We start from the raw sequence: 13,517 nt of genomic DNA, 5'->3' as shown, positions 1-13,517 counted from the left end.
AATATAACTGTTGGATACCCACATCCAGTTAAGTGTATCTTTACTAGTAGTACAAGATTTAGAATTTACCTTGAAGACAGTATTGTCATCCTCAGGTGTGGGTATATGACGAGTTGCATGTCGCCAGGGTATCTGGAAAAGTTTTTGCTCATGGCTTATCCATTGCAGACCTGGATAATTTCCACTGTTTACCTGGGCAATCAGCCAAGGTTTTAGTCGAATTCGTCTAGGCTGAATACTCATTGTACAAAGGTCTTTTCTTCAAGCCGGTAAGTCTGCCATGTAAAATAAACAGAAACTATTAAAATAATTAAACTATAGGCATTTTAAATTTGATAGCTTTTATTACAAGGATACATTTTTCTGTTCTAATATATTTAAAGCTGTCATAAACAGTTATCAAAAAAGTAAGCCATTACCATTATATGTTTTTCTTTTCTAAATTAATATTCTAAAAAGGCTGGGGAAAATAAAAAAGGTTCATTGTACTATCATTCTACTTTTTCCTAAAAGCAAAATTTTATGTTTTTCAATGTCACTTCTTAACAACATATTTTTTTTTTAAATGACTATACAAAATACAAGCAAGTCTCTTTGACCAATATGCACATCAGGCATTATTAACCAAAGCTTACATCACCCTTATAAAGTTGTAAGATAAAACTTTAAGTATATATTGTGCACTATGGAAACTTTTTCACTCGATTGTGCTCTTCTTTGAATGGTACGTGCGTCACTAACAGCACCAAAGGATGGTTGTAAATATTTGGCTTACACAATAGTAATGAATAAATGCATGAGAAGGAGTGAAATTTAAAAAGTACTTTTGAATAAATCACTAAATAATAAACATACTGCTGTGTACACAAATACCATGTCTTATAGAAAAGACGTTCAACAGTACTAAAAATGTCAAACAGCATCTGCTTTAATCTGCTGACTTTTCTCACTGACAACAAAATCAAAAAACAAATGATACAGTGTCTTAGGACAGCACAATTCCTTCTGAATTGTTAGAAAAATGATCTTTCCAACAAACAGAAATAAATGTTGAGCATGATAGTCATTATGGAGAACAGCGTATAGCACTGCTACCTTCCAGCTCCACTGACCCCAGTATAAGCAAAATGTACATTCAGGTTTCAGAAATTCACTAAAGGCATGATTACTAAATATACCAAACCATAACATATTACCTCCACAAATGATCGTGGAATGTACTGTACAGAATGTTATATATATATATAAATCAGAAACACAGCATAGCAAAAGTAATTTCAAAAATTTACACTTGAATGTTGTCAATAATGTGTATGTGTCAGTCTGGTATAGGTTTGTCAGCTGAGACAGAAAAAAAAAAAAAGAGTAATCCTTTAAATATATGTGACTCTTAGTTGAAACATTCTATACTACAATGTACACATGACAATAAATATGAACTCCAACATTATATAAAAATACACCCAATCCAAATGTAAAGAACATAATAAGTACAATAATACCAAACAGTTCATGAAACTCTGTACTCAATTCCCACTCAAGTGAGTGAGCCACCAACAAGAGAGATCCACCTAAAATGGGATTCCTTCTGTTGAAGAAAATAAGTCTTTTTGTATGTATTGTGATACAGAATATTACAGGTTAGGCCTTGCCCTCAATTTTTCGTCAATGTATATGTGAAAAATGAATTACAATATGTTTTATGAAAGGCTGAATTCCATTTCTTTCATTAAATTTTATTTGAGAGATATATCCATTGCTGAGATACATACACATACACATACATACACACACGCTGTCTAAGTCTTCATCTAAACCAGCTGGTACCATATCAGGGAGAGATACACAGTAGTGGAGCTGGGTGGATTACTTTTTACAAAGTTTCATACTTTGCATGTAGAATGAAAGAGTGTGTTGCTGGAAGATTTGGTATACAATACTTTAAAAATGTGGAGATCTCTAAATGTCACAATCCTTAGTGGCTTATACAAGTTGAATAATACATAGATTAAAGAAGTCTGAAATAGGCAGTTATCATAACTTGTATAGGGGAAACAGATAACAGTTTCTCTGCTTTAAAATATGTCCTTCATTGATTTCTTACATTTAATTAACATCTTTAGTCAAATACTATAGCTTTGCAAAAACAAATCTTTAATAAATGGCCCTTTCTTTCAAGGCTAGGCTTCTAACCATTTTATAGTCTACATTTTGGTTTCTAAAGATATTGATTTACATTTTTATGACATGCTGGGAAAATTATATTTATTACTTATAATAATACAAATATTAAAATAATCACAGTACATGTGAAATACCTAAACACTCACGTACAATAGCTTTGTCTTCTAATGTATGTAAGATATTGATGACAGACGGCTATTCCATATAGGAAGGTTTCACAACGATTAAAAGAGCACTCTAGCAGCCAGGTACTTGAACTTCCACATGCACCACAGCATGTTTTACACTGAATTCATTATCAAAGAGCTTCAAGTCATTAACTGTATGAACACACACATACATACGCCACTTGTTTTTCTACTGCTTCAATGGGATAAAAACTACAAAAACAGAAAACATGTTTACAGTATATTAAGTAAAATAAATATTACAGGTTTACAAGGTTTAGCTAAACTCTCATATTGCTGAAATTCAGTTTTGTATTTCCTTAACTCAAAGTTAGTGAACAATATGGACATCAAACATCTGTTTTCTGATCTGTTCTTCAGTCCCTAAGGGAACCTACTGATGTTTTAAGAATTAAGACAATAATTGTGGTTGTGCCTGTCCAAATTACTTTAAGCCTGGTTGGGAACAAAAGGCTATACTGTTTATGATGTCAACTTTATGCAATTGCATGATGTCAAGTAGCAAGTTTCCTTTATCCCAGAGTTTGTCAAAAGTAACAATAAGAAGTTGCAGTTTCTGTTTTTTGGGAAGACAAGAAAAATCACCCAGGATTTTAGGAAAAAAAATAATCTGTTCAGAATTTCACTGCTTTACTGGTTTCTAGTGTTTTCAGTAGTCCCACAATTTAGACATTTTTCCTTGTTCATCTAGCTTCAGATGCAACAAATTTGTCACATAGTGTTTATACATTTGTTTCTAGATCAACTATTCTTTTATTGGTAGCTATGCCTTTTGTTCAATGAGGGCCATGAGCACACAACCTCGAATTAAACTCCACAAACATTCATGTTGCTCTAGATGTTGCCAATTTTATTCTCAGCTTTGCTTATTTAACTCACTATATTGCCTTCCATTGCTTCTAAGTTTTTTCTTAGCTTTACCTAAAAGAATTTGCTTGAGTGATCCAAATCCATAACATAAGCACAACTAGAAATCATCAACGTCTACCTTTCACAATAAATTATGTATTAAACTTTTAAACATTCTGTGTCATGACCCTGATATTAACATTAAAAAAAAACTGGTGCACTTGTCCACTTTCACATTCTTCAGTATCTGTTTCGATGTGACCTCTAACTGAATAAAAAAACTCCTACTCCACAGGTTGAAAGAGAAGGTGCAGCAAAACTGTAGCTGGGGTTGCCAAGCAGCTTGCATTTGAAAAGGTAAAGGCCATTTGCCTCATTATTAACAAAACCCTCATCCAGAGAGCTATCCAACTCTCATTCACACATTTGTGTGACAGCTCCACTGAAGTACTTCTTCTTCTTTTGGCTGCTCCCATTAGGGGTTGCCACAGTGGATCATCTTCTTCCATATCTTTCTGTCTTCTGCGTCTTGTTCTGTTACACCTATCACCTGCATGTCCTCTCTCACCACATCCACAAACCTTCGCTTAGGTCTTCCTCTTTTCCTCTTACCTGGCAGCTCTATCCTTAGCATGCTTCTCTCAATATACCCAGCATCTTTCCTCTGCACATGTCCAAACCAAGGCAATTTCGCCTCTCTGACTTTGTCTCCCAACCGTCCAACTTGAGCTGACCCTCAATGTGCTCATTTCTAATCCTATCCTTTTCACACCCAATGCATATCTTAGCATCTTTATCTCTGCTACCTCCATCTCTGTCTCCTGTTTTCTGGTTAGTGCCAAAGTACACAGAAAAAAAATATAACTTAATTGAAATAAAATTTTCTTTTGGCTTTTTAAACCTGTTAGCAGTTCTTGACTATGCTCACTTCAAAACAACAACTCACAGTTCCTCTAATTACCATTCTGCTAATTATGATGCTTCTTAGTTCTGGAGAGTGATCACTGGAGAATCTAGATCTCACCTCTCTTCTATTTTTTGTTCACAATTACTTTTTTGACTTTAGCCAAAGTAAAATATCTCAGTGTTTTTGTAGATGCAATTGACAGCTGAATATCGGACACTCCAGACAAATGCCCTTCAATGTTACAATTACAGATGAGAGAATCTGAAAATTGCTTTCTGCTTTTCCACAACCAACTAGGGACTAGGTTAATCATGGATTATCTTTTTATTTGGTCTCAGTTACATTTTTCCAAAGGTTTCTGGAGTACTCTGTAGAATTTCTTAGACAACTGGTGCCTGCTTTGTAAGCAAAACCTGTGTCACTCAGACAAGTGCCTTAAATAAGCCATAAAGTCATTATAGACATCGAGTGGTTATAGCCAGTGGGATGAAACAGACAGGTCTTTATCTGCACCTTTATTTTAAATACTCACTTAAAATGTCTGGGCTTATTTTTTTATGTGCAATTCACACTTTTTATGCAAAATGGAGTAGCAAGATGTCCTGGATTGAAGATGAAGTGCAAACATTTATTGACTGTGTTCACTACAACATAGTTTTTTGTAATGAAAGAAAACTGGAAAAATGAAGTGCTGTGTGACATAATACTCTACATAAGTAATGCAAATATTAATTACTTACATTATATGAAATGAAAAAACAATGGGAACAACATGACTAAACAACTGAGAATCAAATCTGGGACTGTAAGAATATTTTACATTTTTCTTTAATTCATTAATTATTTTAATTAAAAATTAATTCCTTATTATTGTTAAATCTAGCACAAATCTAAAACATAAATGCCAATGTTCTGTCATTACAAAAAAAATGTAATTGAAAGGCTATCATTACTGACAATTTGTCAATCCGATTATATTACCATGTCACAAATAAAAATACATGATTCATGCATGGTTTAAGAGTGAAGCGATGCAAGCAATCAGTTACAGTAGCTCCAAGTGCTTATTATTTTAGCTTCTGGTTTGACGCATTAGTAAAACTGTTAGAATGGACGAATGAACTAACACGGGTATCAAAATGATTTATTAGCTAAAAAAAAAGTATTATAAAGTTCCTAATAAGTAAACAGAATCTTTGCATTCATCCTTGAATGCTATGTTTCTATATGTAGACAAATTAAAACTGGGGACAAATTCCAAACCAAATGACTATACTGTACTGATATCTGTAGCTAAACAATTGTGACAAACCCAGCTACCCTAACTGATGTGATCTGTCCAAAATACAGTGTACAAGTAAGTGTTTTCAAACTTCCTTATTAGCAGCACACTCCTGTGCCACAGTCCATGAACCACTTTTGACACAGAAGCGCAAGAAAGACTACTCTAAAGATACTGTGACTTCGTGCAGCTATTTGGAGTGAATGACTGGCCTCAGATGGTCCCAGGATAAAATACTTGTTATAAGTCACTTACTATACCTTGAAATCCAAGTGACAAGGGTGAAAGTTAAATGTAGGTACATATGCATCAAAAGGAGAAAAGGGCATCATACAGAGAGTAAAGAGAAATGCGATAGGAAAACACAGTGGCTGAGCATTGCTTAGAGTAAGCAACAGCAAGACAGTGTAATAGTAGTTAAGACTTTGAATTGGAAACATTAAACCTATGGGTTCAGATCCCGCTACTGACACTTTGTGACCATGAGCAAGTAACTTTACCTGCCTGTGCTCTAATTTGAAAAACAAAAGAAATGTAACCGATTGTATCTCAAATGTTGTAAACTTACTTGGTTAAAGGCACCAGCCAAATAGTAATAACAGTAAGTAATAAGAAAAATAATGGAGGCTTCTTGATGTGCTCAACCACAGTATAAATAACATGAAAAAATTTGTATAGGCTGCCAAATTTCTGCCAGCGTATCGCACCCCATTACATGGAAAATTTATGTAAACTGTCATAAGGTCAGTCCACAGATGTTCTATGAATTAAAATTGGGCTTTGGCTGGTCCACCCGAGGACAGTCAGAGACTTGTCCCAAAGCCACTCCAGCACTGTTCCCATGGTTAACAAGTAATAATTCTGCTTCTTAACATTTCTGTAAAAAATCTAATTCTCTCAGTAGACCTACAGAGTCAGTAGGTGGGTATCCTTTCAAACACACAATCCATTATCTTTAAAAACTGCACATAATCAACTGTCGGTTTTCCTCTCTGCACTGTTGCCCACCTGGTAAAAATTGCAAGTATATAATACTATGCTGGGGTTAGCAAGTATTCACACAACCGCCACAGGCTTCTCTCATAGATTAACTGCAGTGCTGGAGAGAGTGAACATTCAGGTGAAGTCTGGATCCAGGGCTAATGTTCTTTATAATGGCATGTCCTACTATGTGCAGTTTGTATTTTACAGCCTTTCGCCTCGAGCTCTACTTCATTATAGCCTAGAAAATTATATTCCATATCACAAAAAAACTATTTTCAATGTCAAAGTCTAGTATGCCTGGATCTTTCCCATCCTAGCTTATCACTCAACTGGCACTGCAACCAACCCTCACATTTTGCCTTGCTATGGGTTAACTCTATCAATCCCAACATCTCTTGACAGCATAGCTCTAAGGATCATGCTCGTCAAGATCTCCGTAAAAGTATAGAAAAGTTTAAAAGTACTGATTTGTACGGGTGTGTGAGCTGTGACTAACTGAAAGCTGCAAGGACAGTATCCAAATCCTCACAGGACTTTAATTAAGAATTCTAATTCAAAAATGATGATATTAATAAACTCAATAGTATTCCAACTACCACATATGAACCATGGATAATTTAAAGGGTAAATTTTGTGTATAACTCACCATATATACACATGTAGACATTATTCCTGAACATGCATGCTTTTACATCTAACATCACATATATTGTTATTAGATACCAAAAATAAATCAAAAGACATGGTGGATTTTCTAGTGAAAGGTTACTCTGTATTTCAACAACTACAGAAAGTATTCACAGGTTTCCATTTCAGAAAGTCTTTTATTATAGAAGTGAATAGTTTCTTCAAACCCTTTTTAGTATGGTAGTTTTTAGATTCACTTGATCAGCAGAGCAACTGCTTCCTGTTAATAGAAGCAATGGGCAACAGTCATCTTTTCTGGTACTTATGTTTCATTGGCATAGGTTTAATTCTTTTCAGCTACAATGGCAAAAAGTACCAAAAAACATTCAAAAATATCTAAAATCAGGCTCAGCTGAATTGATCAATAAATATAAACACATAATGAATATTTTTTGGACACTAATTAAAAAAATCATTCAATTTTTAAAAAACTAACAAATATGAATCCTCTCCTTCAAGTAACATGATGTCATCTGAAAACATGCATCAATAACTTTCCAGTGTATCAGTATCTTAGGTATAAGATGATTTGCTCGGAGAAAAAACAGTATATTGTTAAAAACATAGATCTCAGTATGCAGGTTAAAGGTGATGCAACAGGAAAGTACATTTTCCTCTGGTTTTCATTTATAGTTTTAGTTTATCAGGTGCTACACACATTTAAAATCACAGGCTGTTGTGGCAGTTTCTATTAAGCAGATGCTGCTGCTTGGTACATGTGCACATACAGTACATTAGTGTGTCACATTATTGCTAATTAAAAGTTTAGTTTCACTCACCAGGCTCATCTGAACTTTGCTTAAGAGGGGAAGGCATCTAGTGAATCCTTTCATTGTTTATATATATAAAAAAAATCAGGATAATAATTTTGGACTGGACAAAAAACTTTGAGTTAGTTTGCTTTCTGTTGAGACAAACAAGTTAGAAGCAGTATACAAACCCCTGCATGTATTTCTGCTTAACAGGAAAAAAAGGTTCTTGCAGAGAAGATATTTATCTCTAATGGCAATATAACATCAGGTTGACTTTTCCTAGGAAAACGTGTTTGCAACAAGAAAGTTAAAACATAAGACATTGTTACACAGCTAAAAGAAAACAAAATGACAACCATATTTATAATAAGCACAAACGCTCATAGCATTTCTACACTAGGAATACTGAAATTAAAGTTGGCAACAAAGAAAACTAAGGAAATAGAGGAAAAAACAAAACTACTGAGAATTCTGAATCTTAAGAAGAATGTCAATTAAAATTAAAGCAGAAGTATGTTCTGTTAGTAACAGCACCAATAAAGTAAAATAACTGGTCACTTATAATGGAGGGGCTGGAACAACAATCTACAGCCCTAAAGATTTTGTGTTTGGTATCAGGAGTGTGCAATATGTATCGTCTACGATAACATCTTAATTGTTGTTTTAACGATGTGCAAGCTGAAAATATTGAGTATGTCACTCACTTTGCAAATATCAATCAAACATACACCTTGAGAGTCCACATATTCACTGCCTCATTTAACCTAACAGGATAGACTATTGCACCCGCTTGCACAGTCAGTGCATCACAAGTGAAGCTAGCATGGCAGCCTAAAAATTAGTGAGTAAACATCACCGGGGGATAAACAGCCTCTCAATTTATGTCACTAGATTTAATTGCAGGACGTGGATCATCCTTAGTCGTGTGGAAGTGGTTTGGCTTTGCAAAGACTGATGTTATTTAAAAGAGGGCAATCTGCAAACTATGTTGGAAATCGTTTGCCGTTACAGACAGTTTGACAATTAACTTGTTTTGCCATCTGTGAAGTGAAACTGATCTAGTTGGTGTCAGGCAAAAAAAAAAAAAAATTCAGTCTGAACAAATTATTAATCTAACTGAACAAATTATGTAATTCATTTGAAAGGATTATTTTTATTTCTGTAAGATGCCTATGGGGAGCATTTTATTTTGCAGAAAGTCTGGGGGTCCTTGATTCTAAAGCACATTTTTTTCCTTTCATCTTTTAAAACACTTGTAAAGATCCCACCTCCTTTCCCCACTCCATCCCACCCCTATAGCTGCAGAAGTTGGAGCAAATGATTACACAAGAAAGGGAAAAAAGTCTCTTCATAGCTATTTAAAAAAAAAAAAACAAACAAAAAAAAACAGGAATTCAGAGAAGGCGAGTCTCTGCACACTGCCATTGAAAAAGAGATCAAGAGTTACTTGATGATACCTGAGGTGGACAGTGATATAAATCCACTTGAGTGGTAGAAAATAAAAGAAGTACAATTTTCCAAATTTGGAAAGCTTGCAATAAAGCACCTGTGCAACCTTGCCTCAAACAGCCCATCTGAGAGGACTTTCAGCACTGGAGAAAATGTTGTTATATGCAACCATGCTGCTCTGATGCCAGATGCTTATGTTTATCGAGACTGTAATGAAAATACAGGGCATGAATATTATAATTAGTATTTTATTCCCTTTGGATTTGTATCTTCTTTACATTAAGGGTACTTGTCTGTTTAAAATGCTCTCTGTTTACTCATACTTTGACTGGTGATTTTAATGTTTTTGTGTTATTTTACTTCACAAACCATTGTTTCCATTAACCTCATTAGTAAGCTACAATTAATATCCTATTATCAAGACCAAGCTAAATCAGTAAGACTTTCACAAACACATTTTTAAAGGATATAAAATATTGTATAATTATCATTATTGTCAATGTCCAAGAAAATACTAAGATATAATTTTTTGCAAATATCACATGCTATTACTGGCAGCCCTGCTCTTCAGTAACAGCTTTTTTCTTTGGCACCGGCCCCTCTTGCTCTGCTCCTTTTAAATTGTTTTGACTGCACTCTCACTTCTTTTCATGCAACATTTTTTCTGATCCAGTAACCTCTCCAGTTAAACCTTTATCAGTCACTGCACAAGTATCTCTCTTAACTTTCCCTTGATGTCAGCCTAGGATGCCCAGTTCCGGCCATTGCAATCCTTGAAATAAGTTCAGGTGGAGATGTGCACCACTTTACTGTAACTGTGCCGATGCTCAAGGGAAATCTGTTATGATATCTTCATGGCCATGGGACTGTTATAGATGACTGACTGGAATCTGGTTCTTAGAAATGCAAAACCAGCAAAATTAGATTAGAATTATTGTATTTTTTAAATTAAAAACTTTACAATTACTACTTTTAGTTTAATAAAGTGGAATTAAGCTAACAAGTGACTGTTAGACTATTAGAACTATTAGTTGTTCATTGTCCACTGTACTTTAAGTTTAGCAAGTTTGTCCTCAGTCTAAAACAGTTAAGTAAAATTGATTTACATAAAACGTCTTCTTTTGACTGAATGTACATATTGCTTATTGTTTGACAATTTGTCACAAAAGCAAAGGAAAAATGAACACTTATTAATTTTAATAATTTCTGCAATTAATCAATCTAAGATGCTCACAGGTAAAATGTTATTTTCTATTTTGTAAAATGTCCCTGGATTTTAGTCATTGAGGCAAAAATTGCCATTTATAAAACAATGTGTTTTCTACCCTTTCCCTCTCTCATTTACAGGTTAAAAGTCTTGTTTTCAGTTCAAAATTCCTATCCCATGAGGCTTTACTTTCCTGTTTATGTACACTAATTTTTCCAGGAGTATATTTTTGACAGTATTTTAGCAAAAAAAGCAAGCGTTTCACACATCTGGAGTATACAACTGGATGATTGACACATGGATTACAGTATGTGATGCAACTTGAGAAATTTTTTCTCTTCATGTTTTTAACTTGGCCATTGCTACAATGCACATCTACAAAGGTGTAGATAGCATAACAATTTTGTTTTGGTGGAGTATTCCTTTAAGCTTTCTCACACACTAATGAGGCCTCACTTTGAGTAATGTGTTCAGTTTTGGTCTCTGGGTTACAAAAAAGACAGCAGCACTGAAAAACGTCAAGAGAAGAGTAACTGCAACATATGACCCATAAGGAAAGATTAAAGAAGATTACTCTTTTCAATTTAAAGAAACAGAGATTTCCTCAACAAGTGACATAATAAGTTTTTATAATTATGAAAAGCTGTTAATTTAAAAGGAGTTCAAGAAGAAAACGGGGATAGAGATGGAAACTATTGGGGCAAATTCTGCACAAATGTTGGAAAGTATTTCTTCACACAGCAAACCGCAGACACATGGGAAAAATTACAAACTTGTGAGGTAGAGAGTAAGACGTTAGTAACAATGAAAACTGAACTTGATGTTATTTTGGAGCAATTAGGTGGTTAGGATTGGAGAGCTTTTTTGGGCCGGATGGCCTTGTAATGTTCTAAAAATAGCAGTAGTCCAGGTGTTCTTGAAGGTAGAAAAGCAGTTCTTATATTCAATTAGATGAAAATGTAAGACTTTGCAGGATGAAAACTAAGATTATGCAGTATTTTCTTAAGACTTTCACAAAAATACATGATCTTTTACTGTGTCTCAGAACTCTCTCTCTACCAAGCTTGTACTGTTCATAAAAGTATGTTGCATATCAGTTGGCTATTTCTGATTTACAAATCTAAATTTGTCCAATGTCAGGGAGAGTTGAACTGTAAGACCAAATGCTCTGAAATGAACTGGCAACTCATTTACGACCATTCCCCATTTTGTGCCCAATACTGATGAACTCGGAGCTCTATGAAATTCAGAGTCCCTTGTAATTCATGGGGTTCTAAATTTTTCACTACACCTGGCGTATTTAATTATGTTGACAACTTTAATAAGTCACTTTGGATAATAGTGTCTGCTAAACAAATAAATGTAAAAATAAATTGTATATGCAAATTGGACAAAAGAGTTACAAAAGATGATGGGAGTTCTATTTCACACTCACATAATTTGTATGTGCACAACTTAGTTCAGATTAATTTAATGTAGTTAGTGCCCGGTTACCATATATTCCTGCAAAACATGCTTGCACAATTCATTATTTATTAAAAAAAAAGTTACATCACTAATACTCTATCAGCAACACTTTCTCCTTTTAATACTCCTCATTTCCTCTTAAGAGTGAGAATTGACCTTAAATTCAAACTGTTGTAACAGCAGGCATTTTATCTGCTTATTAGTTCATGGAATCCCCCCCACCATCTGTTCCTTCCTAAAGCCCAGCCCACAAACCCCAACCCTGTGCTGTGGCTGCAACTGGGTATATTATATATATATATATATATATATATATATATATATATATATATATATATATATATATATATATATATATATATATATATATATATATAATATATATATATATATATATATATATATATATATATATATATATATATATATATATATATATATATATATATATGTAGTATATATTGTACATATTTCTGCCCTAATTTTAACTAATGGAGAGAGTGATCATTTTAGATACCATTAGAAAGATGTTAGAAACAGTATTAAAAATAATAGGAACTGTAGTACAAGACTATATACTGATGGATACTGACTTAGGGTATTATTCTTCCCTTTATTTTTGAAAACACTAATAAAAGCTACAGTTTCTTAACTCATTACCAGAATTCTTTTACAATTCATAAGAATACTTAGTATAACTTAATGGAATACTTCATTCAGAAATGATTATTTATATGGTGACCAACACTAGACCATAGCAACAAATATTGAAAATATCCATGAAGGAAGGAAATAAAAACTCTAAAATGACAATTATTCAGTTGCATGCTCACAACATACAAAATGCATGCATTTTGGTAAAATATTGTTAAATACATGCTACTGTAAAAAGCCAAGCATAAACAGGAAATGCAATGGGACTAAGCTTCTGAATTTAAGACCAAAAAATGAGATGGACAGGTAAATACTTTTCTGGAAGCATTTATTGAACAATATTTTGGCAAAAAAATGCATGTGTGTCACATGTTGTGAGTACACAAATGGATAACTGACATGCAGATTATGCAATGTGAACATGAGATTTTTTTTTTAAACATTTTAATATTGTTTGCTGTGCTCCAGGGTTTTTCACCATAGAACACCATTCATAAACTTTATATTTGCTGTCCATGAAAACAGCCATCACTACAAATCACACAGGATAAATAACATATAAAAAATAATTTTTGGGGTAGATTATTCCTTTACAGGGTTTGGAGGGACCTATTGAAGAAAATGGTGTGAGTAAACATTTTGCAAACAAATTAATAGTAATATGAAATATTTTTGAACATGCTGTAATTATATTTAATAAAACCGACTTCTTATCAGTGAAAAACCCCCTTTCATACTACACGCCAATAAGTGTGTCATTATCCTTAATCAATTCAAATTTCAGTATTACTTGAATCTATACTAATAAAAGGCAAAGCCCTCACTGACTCACTCACTCACTCACTGACTCATCACTAATTCTCCAACTTCCCGTGTAGGTAGAAGGCTGAAATTTGGCAGGCTCATT

General features: G+C 33.8%; 1 protein-coding gene across 4 annotated transcripts in view; it reads right to left on the bottom strand.

Moving 5' to 3' along the window:
• Nucleotides 1–13,517, bottom strand: part of irf5 (interferon regulatory factor 5) — an 80,176-nt gene that overhangs the window by 26,997 nt on the left and 39,662 nt on the right. For 3 of the 4 annotated variants that reach the window (XM_039761431.1, XM_039761430.1, XM_039761433.1), the window contains one exon: nt 70–275. In XM_039761431.1, the coding sequence (XP_039617365.1) occupies nt 70–243 (174 nt within the window). In that variant the 5' untranslated portion in view covers nt 244–275. Of the gene's footprint in view, nt 1–69; nt 276–7,860; nt 7,908–13,517 lie in introns of all 4 variants that reach the window. The other variant, XM_039761432.1, reaches the window with a different exon arrangement.

This window comes from Polypterus senegalus, chromosome 8 (genome assembly GCF_016835505.1).
Source record: "Polypterus senegalus isolate Bchr_013 chromosome 8, ASM1683550v1, whole genome shotgun sequence".
In the NCBI taxonomy this organism is placed as follows: Eukaryota; Metazoa; Chordata; class Cladistia; order Polypteriformes; family Polypteridae; genus Polypterus; species Polypterus senegalus.
Note: the sequence above shows the minus strand (reverse complement) of the source record. Positions and strands in the feature narration are given on the sequence as shown.